Source organism: Salmo salar, chromosome 02 (assembly GCF_965601325.2).
Source record: "Salmo salar chromosome 02, fSalSal1, whole genome shotgun sequence".
Lineage (NCBI taxonomy): Eukaryota > Metazoa > Chordata > Actinopteri > Salmoniformes > Salmonidae > Salmo > Salmo salar.
Genome location: NC_138292.1, coordinates 33,175,719 through 33,202,878, shown reverse-complemented (window position 1 = coordinate 33,202,878; position 27,160 = coordinate 33,175,719). Strand labels below are relative to the sequence as shown.

The window sequence follows — 27,160 nt, the reverse complement described above, 5'->3', positions numbered from 1 at the left end:
ATTATCCCAAAAAATTGACATTATCTTGTAGGAGCATTGTTTGTTAATGAGGAGCAGCTGATCAGATTACCAATCTTGAAGAATCCATTTACGATATCCAAACTGGTGGAGAGAGTACTGGGTAAAGTTAAGGTTGTGAGGATCACGAGAGGCGGGCTTGTTTCGATTTTTTGTACTTCTGAGGATCAGAAGGAACGTGTGTTGCGTCTCACCCGATTTGAGAAGTTTGACGTGTCGTGTGTGTCTCGAGGGAAGTCAATGTTGAAGAGATTAAAAATATTCCTGGAGTGATTGATGCACGTCAGATGAATTGTGTGGTGAAAAAGTGAAGAGTCTCTGTTCTTTTGTTTTTTGATATGGAGTCTCTTGCTACTCAAGAGCAGTTGGGGTATATCAACTACAGATTCAGAGCATTTATCCCAAGACCAATGATCACTGTAAAGCTTTTGGACATGTTTCAACTGTTTGTAGAAGGGAGAAGCCAATATGTCCAAGTTGTGGAAAAGATCATGTGTTTTAAAAGGGATAAAAATGTGACAAGTTGCAATTGTGGTTGGAATCATGAAGCCACGTCTTTGGAATGCCCGACAAGGGTAAAAGAGAATGAGAATGAGGTGGCCAAAGTCAGGGCTGTCCAGAGCATTTCATATGCAGCGGATGTTAAAAGGGTTCGAATGGTGCTCCTGAAGAGTCCATAGTGGTGGATAGGCCTTCACTGCAGACTGTATGTGGACACCCCTTCAAATGAGTGGATTCGGCTATTTCAGCCACACCCGTTGCTGACAGGTGTATAAAATCGAACACACAGCCATTCAATTTCCATAGACAAACATTGGCAGGAGAATGGCCTTCCTGAAGAGCTCAGTGACTTTCAACGTGGCCACCTTTCCAACAAGTCAGTATGTCTCAGCTGCGAAGTGGTAGGCCTCACAAGCTCTCAGAATGGGACCACCAAGTGTTGGAGTGTGTTGCACTCACTACCAAGTTCCGAACTGCCTCTCGAAGCAACAGCACAAGAACTGTTCGTCGAGAGCTTCATGAAATGGATTTCCATGGCTGAGCAGCCATACCCAAGCCTAAGATCAGCATTCGTAATGCCAAGTTTCGGCTGGAGTGGTGTAAAGCTAGTTGCCATTGGACTCTGGAGCAGTGGTAATGCGTTTTCTGGAGTGATGAATCACGCTTCACCATCTGGCAGTCTGACGGAAAAATCTGGGTTCGACGGATGCCAAAAGAATACTACCTGCCCCAAGCATAGTGCCATCTGAAAAAGTTTGGTGGAGGAGGAATAATGGTCTGTGGCTGTTTTTATGGTTCGGTCCAGACCCCTTTGTTCCAGTGAAGGGAAATCTTAATGCTACAACATACAATGACATTCTAGACGATTCTGTGCTTCCATCTTTGTGGCAACAGTTTAGGGAAGGCCATTTCCCGTTTCAGCATGACAATGACCCCGTGCACAAAGTGAAGTCCATACAGAAATGATTTGTTGAGATTGGTGAGGAAGAACTTGACCCCTGACCTCAAGCCCATCGAACACCTTTGAGATGAAATGGAACGCCGACTGCGAGTCAGGCCTAATCGCCCAACATCAGTGCCTAATGCTCTTGTGACTGAATGGAAGCAGGTCCCCGCAGCAATGTTCCAACATCTAGTGGAAAGCCTTCCCAGAAGAGTGGAGGCTGTTATAGCAGTAAAGGGGCGACCAACTCCATATTAATGCCCATGACTTTGGAATGAGATGTTCGACGAGCAGGTGCCCACATATTTTTGGTCAGGTAGTGTAGCTATGGTGATTAATGGCACTGCCAAGATGGAGAGGAGGTCCAGGAAAATTGATTTCAGTGTGGATGAGAAAGGAGTGGTTCTTGGGACTGAAAGATTTCTCTGTGGAGGAGTTGCATGGAGTATTGTCACAAGCCGTACCACCCTCTCAGGCCCTAGAGCCTGAGAAGGGAGATATGGAGATTTGAAGGAAGGAAGAAGTGGTCTTTTTATTTCGTTTCTTTCAATGTACAATTATTTTTGGGGGTGATTAAGTTAGTTTTCCATATCACGCATGGATTTTCTTTTAATCTTGTTTGAGTCCATACGGGAGTTGCAGCGATGGGACAGGACTGTAACTACCAATTGGGGAGAAAAAAAGGAGAAAAAAACTGTGGTTATATGTAGAAACCAGACAACAAAGTTTTTAAATTAAGCCTCTAAATTAATAAATCAACATACAGTATCCCCAAGCAACTAGGAGAGAATGAGCGGTCAGTTATGTACAACAGCGAACCAATCAGTTGGTAAAGCGCCGCCGTGACACAAATCCAACAAGCCCCCAGAGGAAAAGACAAGGAGCAACTAGCAGATGCAAACTAGAGTAATGAACAGTTAAAGGATATCCAGGAAAACATAGCTAAAATGATCTCAATGCTCACTTCACCAAAACAAACAAACTGCTACAATAAAAGTAGAGGCTATCGTGTCAGACATGCACAAACAAGGCGTGCGCAAGAGCAAACAACACAACAAAATGTTTCTTTTGGAAACAAAGTTTCAAACTTTAGAAGATTAATTGGACCAGCAAGATAACCAAAACAACATGAGAATATTGTCCTTACCGGAAGATGAGGATAAAGGAGACCTTTCCAGCTAAGTGGTCAAACTGATATCAGAGAAACTTGCATGGGTATATCACCAGACAATCTGGAAGGATGCCATAGGATCACTGTGAAACAGAAGCATGCTAAATAGGTTCCCTGTGGCTCAGTTGGTAGAGCATGGTGTTTGCAACGCCAGGGTTGTGGGTTTGATTCCCACGGGGGGCCAGTACAAAAAATAAATAAATAATAATACTTTAAAAAATAAAAATAAAATTAAAATATTAAACAAAAAAAATGCATGATATTAAATGTATGAAATGTATGCATTCACTACTGTAAGTCGCTCTGGATAAGAGCGTCTGCTAAATGACTCAAATGTAAATGTAAATGCCCTCTCATGGTAATCTTCAAACTGTTGAACTATCAGACCAAAATCAACATTCTGATGGCACAAGGGGGAAAGGAGATCAAAATCCACGGCCAATCCATTCAATTCACCCAGGACCTGTATGCTAGGCTGAGAATAAAACACAAGGAATACATTCCGATCAGACAATCATTGGAGGAAAAGGGGATCAAGTCTCAGCTCCGATTCCCAGCAGTGCTGTGGGTATGGAAGGAAACGCATAGGATGGAATTCACAAGCGCCGATGAAGCCCTAGTCAAACTGCAAGAAACCTTTCTAGTTGAAAAGAGGAGAGCCCCCCATACTGAAGAGAGGACGACGATGGAAAAAGTGATAAACACACTAGGCTAAATACAGTGATGCCTGATACCAGTTAATCGTAAATTGAGACAATATTATTTCCCCCTCTCTCCAATACAATCTACTGTATACTCTACTTTCCCCAAGTAAATGTTATTTTCTATGAAGTAACAATAGAAGTAGACGATGCCAATGTGTCTCACAGTCTTATGTCAGAATTATACATTCATCCATGTTTCTCAAACGTCAAATTTTGAAGTGTTCAAGATTAAGTTCAGGCATTTTTCCGGTTAGGGTTAAGTTTAGGCATTAACTCTGAAATCTTAAAGTTAGGCATAAACTCTGAATGGGTAAGGTAAGGGTTAAGGTTTGGGATAGGCTTAAAACCAAAATAATTTTATATGCTGGATTCAAACTTGAAACCTTTGAAATCAAAGGCAGATACTTACACCCATCCACCATCCCCGTCGACAACACGCTAGCAAAACAGAAACCTACTTGAAGGTAACAGCGCTCACTGTTGCCCCTAGTGGCAGGTTTCCACGTCATCTCATGATGCCCTCAGACATGGATGGACGTCGAACACTGACTTGTATCACGGGTGACCTGGCTGGAAATATAGCACGTATGTCAATAACTCTTCTATGTGTCTCTGTGTGTGTGTGTGTGTGTGTGTGTGTGTGTGTGTGTGTGTGTGTGTGTGTGTGTGTGTGTGTGTGTGTGTGTGTGTGTGTGTGTGTGTGTGTGTGTGTGTGTGTGTGTGTGTGTGTGTGTGTGTGTGTGTGTGTGTGTGCGTGCGTGCGTGCGTGCGTGTGCATGAATGGGAGTGTAAGGGATGGTAAATATGAATATGTGTAGGAGGGCAGGAGAGAATGGGTGTGTGGATGCATAGAGTGAGTATATGTTCTGTGAGAATGGATTAGTTTGTAGATGGATAGATGGGTGTGAGTGTCTCTGAGAGGAAGGGAGTGTGGGAAAAGATGGAAGGTTGGGACAAGCTTGGCTTGGTTGAGTAAAGATGGGAGATAGGGACAAGCTTAGCTTGGGCGGGCAAGAGTGGGCAAAGATGGGAGATTGGGACACACGTGGCTTGGGTGGGGTAAAGGTGGAGGAAAACTGGGAGGGAGAGGGGAGAGGGATACATTTGCCAGTGGCGAATTTGCCAATCTTGGTGTTCTCTGGCAAATGCCAAACGTCCTGCACGGTGTTGGGCTGTAAGCACAACCCCAACCTGTGGACGTCGGGCCCTCATACCACCCTCATGGAGTCTGTTTCTGACCGTTTGAGCAGACACATGCACATTTGTGGCCTGCTGGAGGTCATTTTGCAGGGCTCTGGCAGTGCTTCTCCTGCTCCTCCTTGCACAAAGGCGGAGGTAGCGGTCCTGCTGCTGGGTTGTTGCCCTCCTACGGCCTCCTACGGCCTCCTACGGCCTCCTCCACGTCTCCTGATGTACTGGCCTGTCTCCTGGTAGCGCCTCCATGCTCTGGACACTACGCTGACAGACACAGCAAACCTTGCCACAGCTCGCATTGATGTGCCATCCTGGATGAGCTGCACTACCTGAGCCACTTGTGTGGGTTGTAGACTCCGTCTCATGCTACCACTAGAGTGAAAGCACCGCCAGCATTCAAAAGTGACCAAAACATCAGCCAGGAAGCATAGGAACTGAGAAGTGGTCTGTGGTCCCCACCTGCAGAACCACTCCTTTATTGGGGGTGTCTTGCTAATTGCCTATAATTTCCACCTGTTGTCTATTCCATTGGCACAACAGCATGTGAAATTTATTGTCAATCAGTGTTGCTTCCTAAGTGGACAGTTTGATTTCACAGAAGTGTGATTGACTTGGAGTTACATAGTGTTGTTTAAGTGTTCCCTTTATTTTTTTGAGCAGTGTATTTGTATATATTTTTGTGACTTGAAAACCTGCTGTAAAATGAATAAGAGTTCTGGACAGATTGAAGAGGATGTCAAGTCATTTTCTATTTTTTTAAATGTTTTTATTTAACCTTTATTTACTGTACCTAGGCAAGTCAGTTCAAGACAAATTCTTATTTACAGTGACGGCCTACCCCGGCCAAACCTGGACGACGCTAGGCCATTTATTTGTATTCCTTGTTGTCCTTTATGGCTTACATTTTTACATTTTCGTCATTTAGCAGACGCTCTGGTTATTGGTTATTTGGTGGAGATTTGGACGGGGTGGCTAGGAGGGCATCAGCCACTATACTTCAATTCAATTCACAAGGTATTACAAACTGACCTAAGACATAAGTGGTAGTCATTCTTCAATGTATTTACAATGACATCCAGTTGAAGTCGGAAGTTTACATAGACTTAGGTTGGAGTCATTAAAACTCGTGTTTCAACCACTCCACAAAGTTCTTGTTAACAAACTATAGTTTTGGCAAGTCGGTTAGGACGTCTACTTTGTGCATAACACAAGTCATTTTTCCAACAATTGTTTACAGACAGATTATTTCACTTATAATTTACTGTATCACAATTCCAGTGGGTCAGAAGTTTACATACACTATGTTGACTGTGCCTTTAAACAGCTTGGAAAATTCCAGAAAATTATGTCATGGCTTTAGAAGCTTCTGATAGGCTAATTGACATCATTTGAGTCATTTGGAGGTGTACCTGTGGATGTATTTCAAGGCCTACCTTCAAACTCAGTGCCTCTTTGCTTGTCATCATGGGAAAATCCAAAGAAATCAGCCAAGACCGCAGAAAAAAATGGTAGACCTCCACAAGTCTTGTTCATCCTTGGGAGCAATTTCAAAACGCCTGAAGGTACCACATTCATCTGTACAAATAATTGTACACAAGTATAAACACCATGGGTCCACGAAGCCGTCATACCGCTCAGGAAGGAGACGCGTTCTGTCACCTAGACATGAAAGTACTTTGGTGCGAAAAGTGCAAATCAATCCCAGAACAACAGCAAAGGACCTTGTGAAGATGCAAGAGGAAACAGGTACAAAATTATCTGTATCCACAGTCAAACGAGTCCTATATCGACATAACCTGAAAGGCCGCTCAGCAAGGAAGAAGCCACTGCTCCAAAACCGCCATAAAAAAGCCAGACTATGGTTTGCAACTGCACATGGGGACAAAGATCGTACTTTTTGGAGAAATGTCCTCTGTTCTGACGAAACAAAAATAGTAATGTTTGGCCACAATGACCATCGTTATTGTTTGGAGGAAAAAGGTGGAGGCTTGCAAGCCAAAGAACACCATCCCAACCGTGAAGCACGGGGATGGCAGCATCATGTTGTGGGGGTGCTTTGCTACAGGAGGGTCTGGTGCACTTCACAAAATAGATGGCATCATGAGGTAGGAAAATTATCTGGATATATTGAAGCAACCTTAAGACATCAGTCAGGAAGTTAAAGCTTGGTCGCAAATGGGTCTTCCAAATGGACAATGACCCCAAGCATACTTCCAAAGTTGTGGCAAAATGGCTTAAGGACAACAAAGTCAAGGTATTGGAGTGGCCATCACAAAGCCCTGACCTCAATCCTATAGAAAATGTGTTGGCAGAACTGAAAAGCGTGTGCGAGCAAGGAGGCCTACAAACTGATTCAGTTACACCAGCTCTGTCAGGAGGAATGGGCCAAAATTCACCCAACTTATTGTGGGAAGCTTGTGGAAGGCTACCCAAAATGTTTGACCCAAGTTAAACAATTTAAAGGCAATGCTACCAAATACTAATTGAGTGTATGTAAACTTCTGACCCACTGGGAATGTGATGAAAGAAATAATAGCTGAAATAAATAATTCTCACTACTATTATTCTGACATTTCACATTCTTAAAATAAAGTGGTGATTCTAACTAATCTAAGATAATTCATTTTTACTAGGATTAAATGTCAGGAATTGTGAAAAACTGAGTTTAAATGTATTTGGCTAAGGTGTATGTAAACTTCCGACTTCAACTGTACATATGAGATGAGTAATGCAAAATATGTAAACATTATTAAGTGAATGAGATACCGTAGAATAGTATAGAAAACAATATACACATATGAGATGAGGAATGCCAGATATGTAAACATTAAGTGACTAAGATACTGTAGAATAGTATGGAGTACAGTATACACATATGAGATGAGTAATGCAAGATTTGTAAACATTATTAAGTGACTAATATACCATAGAATAGTATAAAATACAGTATATACATATGAGATGAGTAAAGCCAGAGATGAGAAATGCCTTGCAGTTATGAGTGAACAGGGCACGCATCCCTGAGGGGCCCCCATGTTGAGGATCAGCGTGGCGGATGTGTTGTTACCTACCCTTACCACCTGTGTTTAGTGTTTAGTCCCAGGGTCCTTAGCTTAGTGATGAGCTTTGAGAGCACTATGGTGTTGAACGTTGAGCTGTAGTCAATGAATAGCATTCTCACATAGGTGTTCCTTTTGTCCAGGTGTGTAAGGGCAGTGTGGAGTGCAATAGAGATTGCATCATCTCTGAATCTGTTGGGGTGGTATGCAATTTGGAGTGGGTCTAGGGTTTCTGGGATAATGGTGTTGATGTGAGCCATGACCAGCCTTTCAAAGCACTTCATGGCTACAGGCGTGAGTGCTACGGGTCGGGAAAGTAATTTAGGCAGGTTACCTTAGTGTTCTTAGGCATAGGGACTATGGTGGTCTGCTTGAAACATGTTGGTATTACAGACTCAGACACGGAGAGGTTGAAAATGTCAGTGAAGACCCTTGCCAGTTGGTCAGCGCATGCTCGGAGTACACGTCCTGGTAATCCGTCTGGCCTTGCAGCCTTGTGAATGTTGACCTGTTTAAAGGTCTTACTCACATCGGCTGCGGAGAACGATATCACACAGTTGTCCGGAACAGCTGATGTTCTCATGCATGTTTCAGTGTTACTTGCCTCGAAGCGAGCATAGAAGTAATTTAGCTTGTCTGGTAGGCTCGTGTCACTGGGCAGCTCTCGGCTGTGCTTCCCTTTGTAGTCTGTAATAGTTTGCAAGCCCTGCCACATCTGACGAGTGTCGGAGCCGGTGTAGTACGATTCAATCTTAGTCTTGTATTGAAACTTTGCCTGTTTGATGGTTCGTTGGAGGGCATAACGGGATTTATTATAAGCTTCCGGGTTAGAGTCCCGCTCCTTGAAAGCGGTAGCTCTACCCTTTAGCTCAGTGTGGATGTTGCCTGTAATCCATGGTTCTGGTTGGGGTATGTACGTACAGTCACTGTGGGGACGACGTCATCGATGCACTTATTGATGAAACCAGTGACTGATGTGGTGTACTACTCAATGCCATCAGAAGAATCCCGGAGCATATTCCAGTCTGTGCTAGCAAAACAGTTCTATAGCTTAGCATCTGCTTCATCTAATCACTTTTTTATTGACAGAGTCGCTGCTGCTTCCTGCTTTCATTTTTGCTTGTAAGCAGGAATCAGGAGAATAGAATTATGGTCAGATTTGCCATGGAGTCATCAGAGAAATTCAGCAGGGTTTCTGGGAACTTCCACTATACAGAAGTCCATTCATGTCAAGTGATTTCAACTCCTTGGAAATTGAAATGATCTAAATGTAAGATTTGGCTTGAAATAAGAGAAAGTGTATTATGTGAATAACCATTGCCTTAAGCTAGCATCTCTCCATCTAAACTAAGAATCAGCCTTCAACTGTGATAGGATTGTTTTATTAGAAAGAAAACATGAAAATGTTCTTGAATGTGGGAATTAAGTTCAATAAAGATGCCTCCTTTGCTCTATAATGGATGAGATCGGGGAAAATGACAGTAATAGTGTTGAAAATAAAAAAAGTTTTACCACAGTAGGCCTTCTTTGTCAAGGTCAAGTAGTTAGGCCTAATCAAATCAAATCCAATTGTTTTTGTCACATGCGCCGAATACAACAGGTGTACCCCTAAAATGCTTCCTTACAAGCCCTTAACCAACAATGCAGAGTATTTAAAAATTAAGTAAGAAAAACTTGTTAAATAAACTGAAGGAAAAATAGTAACACAATAAAAATAACAATAACAAGGCTATGTAGAAGGGGTACCGGTACCGAGTCAATGTGCAGGGTTACGGTGTAGTTGAGGTAATTAAGGCAATATGTACATGTAGGTAGGGGTAAAGTGACTATGCATAGATAATAAACAGAGAGTAGCGGCAGCATGAGTGAAGAGTGTGAAGGAATGTGTGTGTGTGTGTGTGTGTGTGTGTGTGTGTGTGTGTGTGTGTGTGTGTGTGTGTGTGTGTGTGTGTGTGTGTGTGTGTGTGTGTGTGTGTGTGTGTGTGTGTGTGTGTGTCTGTTGCGTCAATATGCATGTGTGTGTGTGTGTCTTGTGTTGTGTGTGTGTGTTGGAGTGTCAGTGTAGAATGTGTGGGTGTGTGGTAATGTGTGGGTGTGTGGTAATGTGTGGGTGTGTGGTTAGAGTCCAGTGAGTGTACATCGATTCTGTGCAAGAGGACAAAATCCTGTATCATTGCAACAAATAATAATAGATAAGGATAAAACAAGGGGGTCAATGCAAATAGTCAGGGTAGCCATTTGATGAACTGTTCAGTAGTCTTATGGCTTGTGGGTAGAAGCTGTTAATGTCAGTGAAACTCTGTTTAACCATATCTGTGGCATTTCAATTAAATTAGCTTTGGGTAGGTAACTAAGAACATGTAAAGAATGTAGGTTTCACACAATGTATCCTCTGTTAAAATTTGGAGATGTCCAGATATTAGTTACCCGGAAAGGTTCTTGGGTTGTTTTTCCCATTTCCTCACACGTCATTTCTAAACTGGTTCACATAATTGAGTCATTAGAGCTGACCAACTTTAATAGCCTCCTCAAGTGGGGCTCTGTGTACATTGATGGTGCTGTTTTTTATTTTGTTACTTAACCTTTATTAAACTAGGCAAGTCAGTTAAGAACAAATTCTTATTTACAATGACGGCTTACCCCAGCCAAACCCAGACAACACTGGGCCAATTGTGCGCTGCCATATGGGACTCCCAATCACAGCTGGTTGTGATACAGCCTGGAATCAAACCAAGGTGTTTGTAGTGACACCTCAAGCACTGAGATGGAGTGCCTTAGACCGCTGCGCCACTCAGGAGCCCACGTTATGTTAGCCTACCTACCAGGACCCCTAAGTCATGGAGTTAAGCGGCATAGCTATAGTTGGCCATGTTTAGCTAGACACTAATCAATGTATTAGTCTACCTAGATGACTAATAAGTTTGTAGTAAGCTTTCAGATACTTTTAAAAACTTTTCAAAAGTGGTAACATCATCTACTATGTCAAGGTCAAGCCCTCTTAAGACCTTGAGCAACTTCATCTCTAAATAATTTCAGTAGTCACAGAAAGTTGACTCAATCTTGTGCCTGTAGGCCTTGTCATGTTTTCTGGTTGAACCGGTGTATGGTGTTTCCAATGATGCTTTGGAAATCAAATCACTTATGCATGTCAAATGTATTTATTCAGTGACTGTTGCAAAAGATAGGACATTAAAAGCCCCTACTTCAACATTACGTTTCTAGTACAGTTTTTGAAGGGCTAAGTAGTAGACCATTGCTTTAATTTAGACTGAGCGCTCAGGCTTTAGAATCCTGTTCAGCCGTCTTGGAATACCTGATGTTCAAATGCTGACCCTTCTACCTCCGGAGGGAGTTTTCAGCTGTTATCGTGACTGTTGTAGACATTTCACCACAGAACAAGAAAAATAACAAGCTGGCACTTAACAAACTGTACAAGGCTATAAACAAGCAACAACAACAAAAATACATCCAGAGGCTGCTTTTCTGGTGGAGTAAAGCCTAATGCATGAAATATCAATGCAGAAGCAACATATCTGTCAATTTGATATGCTCCTCTAATTGCTGAGAGCTATACTGTGATTCGCAGTTCAATCACATGATCATCCTTTCCAAATTGCAAAGATGTCATAACCTGCGCACTTCAGCAGCGATACTTATTTGGTGCTGAACAGCTCTGGAAGCTCGGGAGTTGATAGGCCGAATTGAAAGTTGTGCAAGCCAGACCTGCATTAAAACTTGGAGAAGAGTTTGTTAAATTTCGTATTATACTTCAAATCTTTAAAACTACACTTTTCTGAGGTAAGAATGTTATTCCATTGTTTTTATCAGCCTTCAAGAAATGTTTTCTTATTTGCCTAGGCGAGGCTACCTAGTTGGTCAATCTTGAGGCAGATGGAGTCATTAGCCTGGGCTACAACAAGGTGTTAGTGGTAGCCTATGTTGGCATGTAGTTTTTATATATATAATTGACAGTAATTATATCCAAAGCTCTGCTTACTTGATCTTATTCCAAGCATATAATTGTCTTGTCTTTCAATACATTCCTTTAAATTTGATAGTCTGAGCAGAACTGCTTTCTGTGTTCATGTTTCTGGTCAATACCACTAGGCTGTGGTGTAATATTTGATCATACTGAAACTTTGATGTAAGGATGGATGACCTCTGGTTTATGTAAATATTTATTGAGTTCCTTATTGTTGCTTAAATTAATTACAGAATGGTTTGAAATTGTTTCTTCATTACAGCACTTCTGAACAGTTCATTCCCTTTCATGACTCCCATTGTTCACTGTCATCCTCCTTGGGTATGGTCAGCACCCACTGAAGGGATAACTAGATTTCCATGCTAGGAGCATAGAACAGCTGTTATCATTGTGGCACCCTAGCAGCTGACATTACCATGTAAGCAGGATGTTAGATTCAAGATAAGGAAGTCATTATGGAACAGATGTGGGAAAGAGCGCTTGGGGTATTCTGCTTTGCTCCCTGTGTCCCTATGAGGTGTTTGCCTGACAGTCACTAAGGTAATTCACTCTTTCTACATATTCTGTTTTACAGGATTGGTGAAAAAGACATGTCGTACACAAATAATCATCACATTGAGGTGGGCTGGAAAATATATAAAAACAATAACCAGGGGTTAAACGTTTGATTCCAAGGGAGTAAATTGTTCTCTTGGCTCTCCTCCTTTCTCCAGGCCAACGCCGTGCAACGGCTGGCTAGTCTGCCGCTCTTCGACTCTGCCCTGAAATCTGTTGTTTCAGTTTACACGGACGTAAAGGGCCGTTACCCGCTCCTGGGTGTGGTGGGGGGCGTGGCTGAGATTGGGGTGCGTAATGTGTCCCAGGCTGCCATTCTCCGTGCCACCCCCCTCCTACTTAGTCTGGAGCCCCAGAGTAAGTCCACTGAATACTGAAAACTTTACTGATTGATTCTACCCTATTGCCTTATAACTCTCATCTGCCATCAAATATAAAATGTCAAATGTAAATAACTTTAACATGAATGCCACCGCTGCCATCAAATAGCTTTTGGTTCTCATCCCTCACCATTGCTTCCCTCCTCCATATTGCAGTTGAGGTCGTCAATAACTATGCTTGTATGGGCTTGGACCAGCTGGAAAAGAACTTTCCCGTCCTGCACCAGTCTACAGAGGAGGTGGGTGTCTTCTCTCTCTGTTTCTGTTCTGCCTGGCCCAGTGGGTGATGATGCAGTGTGTGAGCCTGACTGACTGGTCTGTTATAGTAGACACATTCTGATTGTTCCAGCATTAACTGACCTTTCACACCACTTTATAGTCTATTAGATGCATTACCAGAGTTTCAATAGTTGACATTGACATTGAGTTTTAATGACGTTAGACTATGTGGAAGGATACTGCTACTGACCATCAGTCATGTTGGATGGATTCCATTTATAATATCCTACTATTGCTCTGACTGATTATTTCTCCCCTTTTCTAAATTACAAATTGTCTCTCTCCCTTTCTTTCTGCCTTATCATCTACAACTATTCTACCACTCCCACCTCCCCCTTTTTCTTCACTCGCCATCTTTCACTTCTTTCATTATCTCAACACCCTGCTACTTCTTTATCACCCTATTCCCTTCAACCCTCCTCTCCTCCACCCCCCATCCTCCACACAGGTATTGGGTAGCCTGAAGGATGCCTTTTTCCTGGCCCTGGATGACGTGCAGCTGCGTGTGAATGACGAGCTGGACGGGATGCAGGGGCGCTGGGACAAGCTGACCGATGCCACCTGGTACTACCTCCTGGCTCTGCAGGAGTCACAGCTGGGTCAGATGGCCACCTTGGGCCTGGACGACATCCTCACACGCTCAGAGGAGGCCATGGCCAAGTACATGCCCCTGACGGCTACACTGCGTGAGTTTGGGTGGAGGGTAGTGGAGGGGCTAGTGCACTTTACACAGTCTTTGCCGAATGGTGGATTGGGAGGCTGTCTTTCCGCTTAAGTGTATTCATGAATGCTTTATGAGGTCTTTGGTCTAAAGTCAGGTTACAGTATACAGTGTACACCACAATCTGAATGGTCATCCTATTGCGTCTTTCTGAACTTTACCACAGGGGGGCGTTAATGCTCTTCAAGTGGTTGATAATGTCCCTACTAATTTGCTTTGAGGCTGTTCTAATACACAATGATATCCATAACAACAGACTTGAGAATAAAAACGTATTTTCAAATCTTTCTATTGTGTTGTTTTGTAAATATTTTAATCATAGGAAAAATATAATAAATAACTCATTAAAATAGAGTATAATTGATATCCTGCGGTCTGTAAAGGAGATCAAATCAACATGAAAACCAGATTGATGTGATGCACTGTTGTCTTGGTAATATTGCAGTACATTATCAAATCATACTGACTCATATCCTCACTTGAAATATAAAGTGTGCTTGGAAATTCAATTTCCTTTCATCATTCGTCAACTTGTAAACAATCAAGCATGTTTTTAGATGATGGTGTGTAATTGTAGAGTGCATAGACTGTTTTTATCAGACAGTGTGTCACACTGATAACGCTCTGTGTGTGTGGGAAGAGGTGTTTGGAAGGGGTGATAGGAGTTGTGACGTCTGTGTGAAAGAAATGACACAGCCTACCGTGCAAATACAACCAAACTACTAGTAACCCACTGGGCACAGACGTCAATTCAACGTCTACTCCACATTCGTCATTTCATTGAAATGACGTGTAAACAACGTTGATTCAACCAGTGTGTGCCCGGTGGGAAGTACTAACACCTCGCTCTGTCTATACGGCTATGTCCAGTCAGCTTCAAATATTGGACACTACAGTTACGAGGGCAGGTTTTGGCAACAAAGACACATCTACATCTTTCTGTTGAGTTGACCACGCCATATTTGTCTTTTGACTTGCCTCTGTGTGTTCCCCAGGCCTGGAGTGGGAGAGGAGGACACAGCAGTATGAGGACGAAGATGGGGAGGATGAGCCTGGGTTGAGGACGCGGTTCCGAGGCCTCCTGCTCTGTCTGAGCCTGCAGCTGTACCACCGCCTGCTGAAGCTCAGAAACAGGCTGGAGCGGGCCATGGGGATGCTGCAGGATGCTACCGACAGGGTGAGAATCACCTAGAACCCTCTCTATGGTTGTGTCCCTAAAACAAACCTTTGTCTGCTTTCGTCCCCTGTAGTCTCAACTACAGGCCTCTTGCTTTACACTTAATCACATCCTAGCCCAGGTCAATCTGCTCTCTCCTCTTCGTCCTTTCTCACACTCTCCACTCTCATTCATCTAAACAACCTATCCTTAGCCACCGTCCGTGTCTCACTCTCCTGTGTTTATTTTACACCTTTCTCTTCCTTCTCGTTTTCCTCCACACACCCATCTATTCCTCATATCTGTCAGACATCTCATCCATCATGATAGACTATACCGCCTCCTCCTTACTCAATCAGGGTACAGCACAAAATCAAACAAGGTATTAAAGACATTTAGATGTACCGTTAAAATAGTCTAACATTCAGACAACATAATAATTTATACTAAAAGTGTAACATAATGATAATAACAATGTAATAATAAAATAACAAAACAACAAAATAACTTTAAATGGATGAATAAAACAGAGCATTTTCAGGCAGCACCTCAGCTGCTCTTTGTTGACCTCCTCTGTAATCACTTGATGCTTGGTCCCTCGGGAGGCTGTCTAGTCACCACAACATCCTCTGCTGTCTCTGTCTGCCTTTATTGGGTTTGGGGTAAATAGAAGCAGGCTACGTGCCCAGAGACATGGTCAGTGCTCTCTGTGAAGGCTCTAGGGCACTCCCTGCATTTCCTGTCTACATGGGCAGAGGGCTGGGGCTCAGTATTACCCTTACCCAGGCACAGATTTCTGAGCACATAGATCCATCATTAAGATGTAACAGACTCAAATCTCCTGGGGCTATAGCAGACTTTATGGCTTAGGACAGAAGGAAGGGACAGAGAGATTATGAGACAAGAACAAATTCCTATTAACAATGACAGCCTAACAGGGAAAAGTGGGTTAACTGCCGAGTTCATTAGGAGAACAACAGATTTTTACCTTGTCAGCTCAGGGATTCGATCCAGAAACCTTTCGGTTACTGGCCCAACGCTCTAACCACTAAGCTACCTCCCGTCCTGAGAATGGTCCCTGTGGGATTTGGCCTACGTGAGGTTTTGAGCCTACCACTGCCCCTGCAGCATAAACCCAGACAGACAAACACACAGAGCGATGAGGAGATCCGAGAGCTGGGGGGCAAGACTTTGATGGACCGATAAGACACAGACTGTCACGATCGTCGTAAAGATGGGATGAAGGCGCAGCGGGAATGTGTAAACTCATCTTCTTATTTATTGATAAGAAAACGTGAACACAGAAAAACAAAATAACAAACAATGACGAAGACGCTAACAGTCCTGTAAGGCACAACACTATACCAGGAATAACTACCCACAAAAACCCATGAAAAAACACCCCTACTAAATAGGACCTTCAATTAGAGGCAACGAGAAACAGCTGCCTCCAATTGAAGGTCAAACCAATAAACTAAGCATAGAAATAGATAAACTAGACACAGACATAGAAATAGACTAACATAGAAAATTGCCCAACAAACCCCGAAACACATTAAACAAACACCCCCTGCCACGTCCTGACCAAACTACAATAACAAATAACCTCTTTACTGGTCAGGACGTGACACAGACTGTAAACATACACAGCTCTCTGAAAGCAAGAGTTGTGGAAACTAACAAAAAACAGTATGGTGGTATGTTTAGAAATGAATTCATTGTGAGACTTGTTGTTTTATGAAGCTAAAACTGGGTTTAGGTCAGTTGAAATTGGGGGATATTTTCAATAACAGGGTCACTATATGGGTCACCTCAAGGAGGATTTTAGGAAAGAGGATGAACATTGAGAAGAATAACTACTAGAATTTCAATGGATTGTTTTATAACACATTCATTTTTAGGTTTACGGTTCTCTGAACTCAAATTGGGTTTATAGTGAAGCTGTCAAAGTAGTTACTGAATAGAAAAATATAATAATAAACAGTAACACTAGGAACTGTTGAATGAACTTTCATAGAGAGATTGTATTTTTTTCCTTTATTTCTCTTTTTTACAGCACATTGTAATAAACCACATCACATTTGTAAGGATTAGAATTTTACAGTTTGGTAAAGTGTCAAAGCAATTTCAACAAAAAAAAACAACCTTACAACTATAGGGTTTCCAGCAGTCTCTTTGCTTGAACCTCATGTAATGTGCTGTGAAGGAACGACCTGAGCCACATTTTTCCCAGAATTTGATTCAGGGGTAATTGGTGCTAAATGACCCTAACTGCTGCTGCAGGCTGCTGGCTGGAGAGAGAGGAGAATAGGCTGGTGCTGAAAGCCCACCAATGAGGGTCGGCCTCATCAGACAAACACCCTCATTAATGCTCCTGCACACTCTCCCATAGAGACTGAGGCACTGGGAGAGAAACGTGTGTGTGTGTGAGAGAGCGTTTGTGTGTGTGTGTGTGTGTGTGTGTGTGTGTGTGTGTGTGTGTGTGTGTGTGTGTGTGTGTGTGTGTGTGTGTGTGTGTGTGTGTGTGTGTGTGTGTGTGTGTGGTGGTGTCCTCAGATGTCCTACATCGATGAAATTTGGCAGCGGGTACCATGCTGCATTGTTACGTTTGCCCTGAGTCTGTCCCCAGGCTACTGTGGGCCAGTGTCCTGCCCCCTCACCAGAATCCTTTGTTTGGTTTCACACAGCAGAAACAGAAGGGGATTGCGTGTCACTTAGCTGACCCAAATACCTCTTCCACCTCTTTTTGTCTTCCCCACCAAAACTGGGGGACTTTTGGCCTAGTTCTAGAGACTTGGTAAAACGTGTTTGCCTATCTGGAGCTGTTGATCCATACCACAAGCTCACATGTATAAAAGCCTGGAGGATGGTGTGATTTGATCTGCTTCTAAACTCAGCTGAAAAAGAAACGTTCTCTCACAGTCAACTGCGTTCATTTTCAGCAAACTTAACATGTGTAAATATGTGTATGAACATAACAAGATTCAACAACTGAGACATAAACTGAACAAGTTCCACAGACATGTGACTAACAGAAATTGAATAATGTGTCCCTGAACAAAGGGGGGTCAAAATCAAAAGTAACAGTCAGTATCTGGTGTGGCCACCAGCTGCATTAAGTACTGCAGTGCATCTCCTCCTCATGGACTGCACCAGATTTGCCAGTTCTTGCTGTACGATGTTACCCCACTCTTCCACCAAGGCCCTAGCCCTCACCCTCCGATCCAACCTGTCCCAGACGTGCTCAATGAGATTGAGATCCGGGCTTGCCATCCTGTAGCTGTCCCGCAGGTGTGATGTTCGGATGTACCAATCCTGTGCAGGTGTTGTTACACATGGTCTGCCACTGCAAGGACGATCAGCTGCCCGTCCTGTCTCCCTGTAGCGCTGTCTTGGGTGTCTCAAAGTACGGACATTGCAATTTACTGCCCTGGCCACATCTGCAGTCCTCATGCCTCCTTGCAGTATGCCTAAGGCACGTTCATGCAGATGAGCAGGGAACCTGGGCATCTTTCTTTTGGTATTTTTCAGAGTCAGTAGAAAGGCCTCTTTAGTGTCTTAAGTTTTCATAACTGTGACCTTAATTGCCTATCGTCTGCAAGCTGTTAGTGTCTTAACGACCGTTCCACAGGTGCATGTTCATTAATTGTTTATGGTTCATTGAACAAGCATGGGGAACAGTGTTAAAACCCTTTACAATGAAGATCTGTGAAGATGTTTGGATATTTACGATTATTATCTTTGAAAGACAGGGTCCAGAAAAAGGGACGTTTTGCTGAGTTTAGTTCCACGTTACTGCTGCGGGTAAACAAGATACGCTGCCAGGCATTTTTTCGCACCCACATCGAGCCAAGTGATGGGATATGTCAGATCTTATAATACAGAAGAGAACAGACGTATAAAGAATGAGGCATTTCAACAGTGGTCATATTCAAGTGTCCTCCAGGTCAGATGACATCCTCTTGGCAGTGGATGGACATTGATTGTTTTTTATGGGATAATGACCAGTTTTACAGTAGCTGTCAGTTTGTCATGTTTGTTTTTTCAACTTCACAAATAGTGTCGAGAAAATGATTTAAAGGGTCCTTCAACAATTTCCCCAAAGACTGATTCAATTCATATAACTGCCATTATAAGTTTGTAAGTCTTCAGCTAAGTGCCTTATCATTGTATCATCAGATGGGCCTGAGCAGGCTGCTGGAGGTGGTGGGCTCTATGCTCCAGATGCTACAGCTGTTCTACGTGTCCCAGGTGTTGCGTCTGGAGGCCATGAGGAGGCTGGCCCTGGACCAGCTGAAGGCCCAGGTCCGGGTCCTGGCTGAACTGGGACCCATCAATCAGCTGCTGGGACTGCCTGCTCAGGTGCAGCTTGTGGTGGCCGACCTGCAGCAGCTGGGCAAGATCCTACTGCAGCTGCTGGTCAACAACACCCCTCTCTACAACATGGTGAGCATTCTAGATTTTAGTTGCACCCTTCCTTACTAGGTTATTTAACCTTCCTCATTGTATCAACTCCCCTCGTCTAATCGCTCCTTTATTTGCCCTTATATGTCTCTCTCTATGTATATTCCCAATAGTCTTAATCCCCTGTGTACCCCCACCTTTTATCTCGGTCGCTTTCTCTCTCTGTCTTTTTCTCTCTCTCTTTCTTTGTCTCTGTCTCTGTCTCTGTCTCTCTTTCTTTCTCTGTCTCTCTTTCTCTCTCTGTCTCTCTGTCTCTCTGTCTCTCTTTCTTTCTCTGTCTCTCTTTCTTTCTCTATCTCTGTCTCTGTCTCAGCTCCAGCAGCCAAGTGATCAGGATGTGGAGGGCTTCCTCAACCAGCAGGAATCCATGTCCTCTGACACCACTTGCCGCAGTTCTGACAGTAGCCTCTTTCTCAAAGCCATGGACGGCCGCCCACACAAACGCAAGAGCTCGTATGCCCGCTCCCAAACGGGCTCAACCAGTGCCCCCAGTCCAGCCTCAGCCAAATCGCCCAACGGCAGCCGTGGTAGCCAGAAGCAGGATGACCAGACTCTTTCTCTGGAGCTCAAGAACCAGGATCTCCCTTCCACCATTGCTGCGTGTCGTCGGTCTTCAGTACGCAGGGGCTCATCCAGCGGCATCAATCCCCCAGACCCCAGCCCAGTCCCCGGCCCAGCCCCGGCCAACCCAGCCAATGACGATGACCAGTCTCTCTCTCGCCAGGGCAGCCAGAAGCCTGATGACCAGCCTCTTTCTCGCCAGGGCAGCCAGAAGCCTGACGACCAACCTCTCTCTCGCCGGGGCAGCCAGAAGCAGGAAGACCAGCCTCTCTTTGTGGAGCTGGACAGCACTGTGTGTCGCCGCTCCTCAGCCATCGAGTTCCTCTTAGCCCCCATCATTCAGTACCTGAGCCCTGAGCAACTGTCAGATGAGACTGTTATACCTGAGGTGGAGACCACCAAGTTCCATGCAGACACAAGAGACGAGAGCCTACCCAGACACCAGAGCCTGTCTGCCCGCTCACAAAGAAGCTCATCAAGTGCTGGCAACCCGGATGACCAGTCTCTCTCTCGCCGGGGCAGCCAGAAACAGGCCGACCAACCTTTCTCTTTGGAACTGGACCCCCTGGAGCTTCCTTCGACCAGCACCGTGCATCGCCCCTCCTCGGCTGCCGAGGTCCTCCTTGGCTCCATCCTCCAGTACTTGAGCTCTGAGCCACGCTCAGATGAGACCATTAAACCCGAGGAGGAGACCACAGAGAACTACACAAAAGCCAGAGACGAGAGCCCACCAAGACCCAAGAGCCTGTCTGCTCGCTCCCGCTGGCGCTCGTACAGTGCCGCTGCACCCGAGGTGGAGACCACTGAGGACCAGAGTCCTGAGAAAGTCTCAGATCAGGCCGTTGCACTCGAGGGGGAGAGCACTGAGTCCTACTCAGATGCAAGAGACATGAGCCCACCCAGATGCAAGAGCCTGTCTGCCCGGTCCCGTCGGAGTTCATCCAGTGTTGTTGCACCCGAGGTGGAGACCATTGAGGGCCTGAGACCTGAGCAAGTCTCAGATGAGGTCATTTATTTCGAGGTGGAGAGCACTGAGTACTACTCAGACGCAAGAGACGAGAGCCCATCCAGACGCAAGAGCCTGTCTGCCCACTCCCGCAGAAGCTCATCAAATGCTGGCAACCCGGATGACCAGCCTCTCTCTAACCGGGGCAGCCAGAAGCCAGATGACCAGCCTCTTTCTCGGTGGGGCAGCCAGAAGCCAGACAATCAGCCTCTCTCTCTGGAGCTAGACCCCTTGCAGGTCCCTTCTACAACCACCGTGCTTCACCTCTCCTCAGCTTCCGAGGTCCTCCTAGGTTCCATCCTCCAGTACATTAGCTCTGAGCCACCCTCAGATGAGCCTGTTGTACCCAAGGTGGTGACCACCGAGATCCACACAGAAGCCAGAGACGAGAGCCCACCCAGATACAAGAGCCTGTCTGTCTGCTCCCGCAGAAGCTCAACAAGTGCTGGCAACCCATCCAATGTCTGCCAGGGCAGCCAGATGCGGAATGACCAGCCTCTCTCTGTGGAGTTCGACAACCTGGAGGTCTCTTCTACCAGTGCTTTGCGCCGCCACTCCTTGGCTGCTGAGGTCCTCCTTGGCCCCATCCTCCAGTACCTGAGCTCTGAGCCACCCTCAGACGAGACTATTATTACCAAGGTGGAGACCACAGAGAACCAAACAGAAGCCAGAGACGAGAGCCCACCAAGACCCAAGAGCCTGTCTGCTCGCTCCCGCTGGAGCTCGTACAGTGCCGTTGCACCCGAGGTGGAGACCACTGAGGACCAGAGTCCTGAGAAAGTCTCAGATGAGGCCGTTGCACTTGAGGGGGAGAGCACTGAGTACTACTCAGATGCAAGAGACATGAGCCCACCTAGATGCAAGAGCCTGTCTGCCCGGTCTCGTCTGAGCTCGTCCAGTGTTGTTGCACCCGAGGTGGAGACCATTGAGGGCCTGAGACCTGAGCAAGTCTCAGATGAGGTCATTGCTTTCGAGGTGGAGAGCACTGAGTACTACTCAGACGCAAGAGACGAGAGCCCATCCAGACGCAAGAGCCTCTCTGCCCGCTCCAGCAGAAGCTCATCAAATGCTGGCAACCCGGATGACCAGCCTCTCTCTAACCGGGGCAGCCAGAAGCCAGATGACCAGCTTCTCTCTCGCTGGGGCAGCCAGAAGCCAGACGATCAGCCTCTCTCTCTGGAGCTAGACCCCCTGCAGGTCCCTTCTACAACCACCGTGCTGCACCCTTCCTCAGCTTCCGAGGTCCTCCTAGGTTCCATCCTCCAGTACATTAGCTCTGAGCCACCCTCAGATGAGCCTGTTGTACCCGAGGTGGTGACCACCGAGATCCACACAGAAGCTAGAGATGAGAGCCCACCCAGATACAAGAGCCTGTCTGTCCGCTCCCGCAGAAGCTCAACAAGTGCTGGCAACCCATCCAACGTCTGCCAGGGCAGCCAGATGCGGAATGACCAGCCTCTCTCTGTGGAGTTCGACATCCTGGAGGTCTCTTCTACCAGTGCTTTGCGCCGCCAATCCTTGGCTGCCGAGGTCCTCCTTGGCCCCATCCTCCAGTACCTGAGCTCTGAGCCACCCTCAGACGAGACTATTATTACCAAGGTGGAGACCACAGAGAGCCAAACAGAAGCCAGAGACGAGAGCCCACCAAGACCCAAGAGCCTGTCTGCTCGCTCCCGCTGGAGCTCGTACAGTGCCGTTGCACCCGAGGTGGAGACCACTGAGGACCAGAGTCCTGAGAAAGTCTCAGATGAGGCCGTTGCACTCGAGGGCGAGAGCACTGAGTACTACTCAGATGCAAGAGACGTGAGCCCATCCAGACGCAACAGCCTGTCTGCTGGCGCTCACAGAAGCTCATCAAGTGCTGGTAACCCGGATGTCCAGCCCCTCTCTCGCCGGGGCAGCCAGAAGCCAGACGACCAACCTCTCTCTCGCCAGGGCAGCCAGAAGCCAGACGACCAGCCTCTCTCTCTGGAGCTGGACCCCCTAGAGCTTCCTTCTACCAGCACCGTGCGTCGCCCCTCCTCGGCTGCCGAGGTCCTCCAAGGTTCCATCCTCCAGTACATTAGCTCTGAGCCACCCTTAGAGGATCCTGTTGTACCCGAGGTGGACAACACCGAGAACACAGAAGTCAGAGACGAGAGCCCACCCAGATGCAAGAGCCTGTCTGTCCAATCCCGCAGAAGCTCATCAAGTGCTGGCAACCCATCCAACGTCCACCAGGGCAGCCAGATGACGAATGACCAGCCTCTCTCTGTGGAGTTCGACATCCTGGAGGTCTCTTCTACCAGTGCTTTGCACCGCCGATCCTTTGCTGCCGAGGTCCTCCTTGGCCCCATCCTCCAGTACCTGAGCTCCGAACCATCCTCAGACGAGATCGTAATACCCGAGGTGGAGACCACAGAGAAGAATGCACAGTTAAGTGATGAGAGCCCACCCAGACGCCAGAGCTTGTCTCCCCGCTCCCGCAGGAGCTCGTCCAGTGCTGTTGTGCCTGAGGTGGAGACCCCTGAGTATTACTCTGATGAAGGAGACAGCAGCCCACTCAGACACAAAAGCCTGTCAATCCGCTCCCGCAGGAGCTCATCCAGTGGAGGCAATGCTCCAGCCCCCCGGCTAACCCCGGACAACCCACACAATGTCCTCCAGGGCAGCCAGATGCAGGACAACCTGGAGGAGTTAGACACCAACGCCGTGCATCGCCGTTCCTGGGCTGTCGAGGTCCTCCTAGACCCCATTCTGCAGTACCTGAACCCTGGGCACTCAGAAAAGGCCGATATAGAAGAGGCCGAAATACCCGCGGTGGAGGCCACAGAGCACTAAGAAGTCACCAGTGTCCTAGAAATGGGGCCCCTTTGAAGGCCCAGGTGTAAGACTTATTAGTTGATTTTAGTTTGTGGGTACACATAGGAGGACCATAGTTCAGCAGACATAATCTGTGATAAATCCATTGTAATACAAAATGTGTCAATGTATGTGACTGAAAGATTCAGCCGCTCTACTTCATGTACAGACACCAACCCAAATTTGTTTTGGTTTCCTGAGCATCATGTGACATTATACACCTTGTACCCCATTATATATTAGACCTAACTATTCTTAAATGACGTGCTAACCTGATGTCGCATTCTGTTTTCTGTTTCCCAAAGTAGCCGTGAGAAACAAAGCTTGTCATGATTAAAGGTAAAGTCTGGATTGATTGGCCTAAATATGGATGATGGAAGGAAGTTGAATGTGTTGAGGAATGAGCATCGAATAGACAGTAGAAAATGTGTCTTTATTGCAATTTCATAACATTTAATATTTCATAACATATAATACATGACACATTTAGATTGTCCTACAGTATACATCAACATAACATTGGTTGTATTCAATAAATAAATAACATTTGTATTGCTGATGTGAAATGTATTGAGGTTATGAAGAGTGAAATAAAGTGTCATTTCCCCATCTACAGTACAGTATTCAGCTCATACATGTACTTTCCCAGATTAACCCATTCCGGTTTCATGCATTGTACAAACATTAAAATTACAACATATAACTTTTCCCCAAGATTTATTACACAGAAATGAAATAGTTTTATCCACATTTCAATATATTCATTTATTTATTTACAATTCTCAACAAACGTGTGCACAGCACATATAAGCATCAAGTCTGCTAGAACTTGAAACATAGAATTACTAAGTTTAAAGTTGTTCGTTTTCAGATAAAGTATAATACTGAAATGTAATTGTTTGCTGTTTTGCATTGCTGATTATACACACATCAAGCCTTCAACATTTTACAAACTTTGAGTGTACATTGTCACTGAAAATAAATTCCCTAACAATTGGCAATGGGTAGGACTTCCATCAGATCAACAGTATTGTCAGAGGTCAGCTACTCCACATTCCTGCTCATGCTTCACATTGAATACATATTGAGTGAAGGATGGAAGCGCACATGATTTCTCATATAGTTTATCTACCGTACTGTATACCTACTTTTCAACTTCAAAAAGTAGAATAAATTATTGATTGACTGCTTCCATCTGCAATTCAAACTTTTGTGTAACTCTACAAGAGAACCAATTTCTCCTCTCTTAAAAACGTCCCAATTAAGTTCCCTATCAAAACCTGTTGAAGTTGTTAGAACGCACCTGCTGTTGGACTACAACCTGCCATAGACCATTTTTCTCAATTGCGCCTCAAAGCCTGCATTGGCCAACCGCGTAGCATACCTACATGTTCTGACTATCCAAATCCCATTGCGCATAATGTAGCCTATCCTGTGGTAGATTACTCTGCACGTTTCTTCCCGAATACAGTTGACATGCTTCTCACTATACTTTTAATACCCGCGGCACCTTTCCGCAGAGCTCTCGACTCTTTGATTAGATCTATCAGTCCATGGAACACAAGCAAAACACCGTGGTATGTTTCAGCTGCGGATATCGCTGTGAGGAGTCGGCCCTCCTCACTTGAGACTGTCCGTCGGTGCTGCAAATCGCGTTTGTTTCCAACAATGATGATGGGCGCTGTTGCAGACATCTTCCTACTGGCGTGGCGGATGCGCTGCACTTGTTGACGCACTACCTTGAAGCTGGAGCGGTCGCATATGCTGTATACCAGTATCACGCCGTCTGCCCATTGAAGCTGTTTCTCACTTATCGACTCAGTTATTGCACTGTCCTAAAAACACATAAAAACATGACATATGAGTGGTCACTATGGCTAGATGACAAACATTTGCCAATGGCAAATGCGTAATGATAAATGGCGACATTTGGGTAGTCCAAGAGTGTTTACCTGTGGGTAGAGCGAGTCCCATATGTTGAAGGATATTTCCCTCCCGTCAACTGTGTCAATATGACTGTAAATTGATTCTGACGGAGACACATATGAATTAAATCAAAAACATCATAATGTATTAAATAGTCAGCATTGCGCACAATATGTATGTACTCATTTGGCAGGCTAACCTATTTCACCGTACTCGCCAATAAATCTTCTGGTAATAAATCGGACGGTGAGCGCTGGAAAAGACAAAAAGTTGTGTACAGTTAAATCAAAATGTATTTTAATGGCTTGTACAAACTTTGAGTGTACATTGTCACTGGAAATAAATTCCCTAATATGCAGTTGGTAGGTAGGCCTTCCGTTAGATCAGATACTCCAGATTCCTGCTCATGCTTCACATTGAATGCCCGTTGAGTGAAGGATGGCAAAGCACATGATAACTCGTTAACTGTTGAAAATACCTCTCTGTGAACATTGCAAGGTGCATATTAAACACAAAGACAAGAACACATTCTTACCTGATTTCCCTACATTTTCAGCCCCAAGTAATAAGATATTAGCTTCCACTTTTTGCTGAGTTCCCTCAATTGTCTTGCTGCAGTGATGCGAGCTAGGTTTGACTTGGACAACCATTTGGAATGGATTATGCTTCAAAATGCTCTTTTAATTACCCTGTTTTAATATAGGGTACTGTACAGTGACAATAAATATATACAGTTTGCAGAGCTGGAGGATAGGTGGAGCCATTTATGAACCAATGAGAAGATAGCCTGTTTAAGTGGGCTGGGTCACAACTCTGATTCATTTGATAGGGCTGTTATGTGATCATGAAATTCTTGTGATAATTGAAATAACTTTTTCAGGTTGGTTTAAATCTTTCATTCAACATTTTTCATTACTTTGATCTATTGGTAAATCCCCTCTACACAAACCTACTGAAAATATGAACATGTCAAAGAAATATGAATCACTAACCAAATCATTTTATAAACATTTTGATAATTTTAGACTGCTTTAACTTTGGGAGGGCAAATGTGTGCACTGCACACACCATTGACAGATAGTACACACCCTGGGGAATCAGTGATTTTAATTTATCAGTTAAGGGAAAATCAAAAACCATCAAGAACGCAGCCCTCGAGGACAGCCAGAAGTTGTTCACCCCTGATCAGTGTGCTTTTACTCAGGCGCCATCTGGTGGCGTTGTATCAGCATCGCCAAGACCACTGGTTTAATCTTTGGCTGCCTTATTCTCATGCAGTGCACCTTTCATCTAGGCCAATTTAAGTACGTTCGAAACACAGGCATACATAGAATATTTTATATAAACTCAGAAAAAAGAAACGTCCCCTTTTCAGGACCCTGTCTTTCAAAGATAATTTGTAAAAATGCAAATAAATTCACAGATCTTCATTGTAAAGGGTTTAAACAGTTTCCCAAGCTTGTTCAATGAACCATAAACAATTAATGAACATGCACCTGTGGAATGGTCGTTAAGACACTAACAGCTTACAGATGGTAGGCAATTAAGGTCACAGTTATGAAAACGTAGGACACTAAAGAGGCCTTTCTACTGACTCTGAAAAACACAAAAATAAAGATTCCCAGGGTCCCTGCTCATCTGTGTGAACATGCCTTAGACATGCTGCAAGTAGGCATGAGGACTGAAGATGTGGCCAGGG

The 27,160-nt window shown here is 44.9% G+C and overlaps 2 protein-coding genes across 2 annotated transcripts; one reads left to right on the top strand and one right to left on the bottom strand.

The window, feature by feature from the left end:
- Positions 1-11,252: 11,252 nt before the first annotated feature.
- On the top strand, positions 11,253-24,148 carry LOC145860905 (uncharacterized). Its single transcript, XM_082962045.1, has 8 exons — positions 11,253-11,388; positions 12,147-12,192; positions 12,286-12,484; positions 12,664-12,746; positions 13,235-13,472; positions 14,503-14,684; positions 18,843-19,109; positions 19,441-24,148. Exons 2-8 carry the CDS (start codon positions 12,163-12,165, stop codon positions 23,512-23,514), a joined length of 5,073 nt encoding a protein of 1,690 aa, XP_082818171.1. The 5' UTR covers positions 11,253-11,388; positions 12,147-12,162; the 3' UTR covers positions 23,515-24,148.
- On the bottom strand, positions 23,950-26,180 carry LOC106580162 (ras-related and estrogen-regulated growth inhibitor-like protein). The gene is made up of 4 exons (XM_014160917.3): positions 25,997-26,180; positions 25,661-25,714; positions 25,488-25,564; positions 23,950-25,370 (listed from the first exon to the last, which is right to left on the bottom strand). Exons 1-4 carry the CDS (start codon positions 26,109-26,111, stop codon positions 24,978-24,980), a joined length of 639 nt encoding a protein of 212 aa, XP_014016392.2. The 5' UTR covers positions 26,112-26,180; the 3' UTR covers positions 23,950-24,977.
- Between the last annotated feature and the right edge of the window lie 980 nt (positions 26,181-27,160).

Coding starts and splice junctions, on each gene's coding strand:
- LOC145860905 (XM_082962045.1), top strand. CDS start 12,163: ATGTCGTACACAAATAATCATCACATTGAG. Junction 13,473..14,502: donor GCCCCTGACGGCTACACTGC/GTGAGTTTGGGT, acceptor TGTGTTCCCCAG/GCCTGGAGTGGGAGAGGAGG. Junction 19,110..19,440: donor ACACCCCTCTCTACAACATG/GTGAGCATTCTA, acceptor TCTCTGTCTCAG/CTCCAGCAGCCAAGTGATCA.
- LOC106580162 (XM_014160917.3), bottom strand. CDS start 26,111: ATGGTTGTCCAAGTCAAACCTAGCTCGCATCACTGCAGCAAGACAATT. Junction 25,565..25,660: donor TGGCGAGTACGGTGAAATAG/GTTAGCCTGCCA, acceptor TGTCTCCGTCAG/AATCAATTTACAGTCATATT. Junction 25,371..25,487: donor GGGACTCGCTCTACCCACAG/GTAAACACTCTT, acceptor ATGTGTTTTTAG/GACAGTGCAATAACTGAGTC.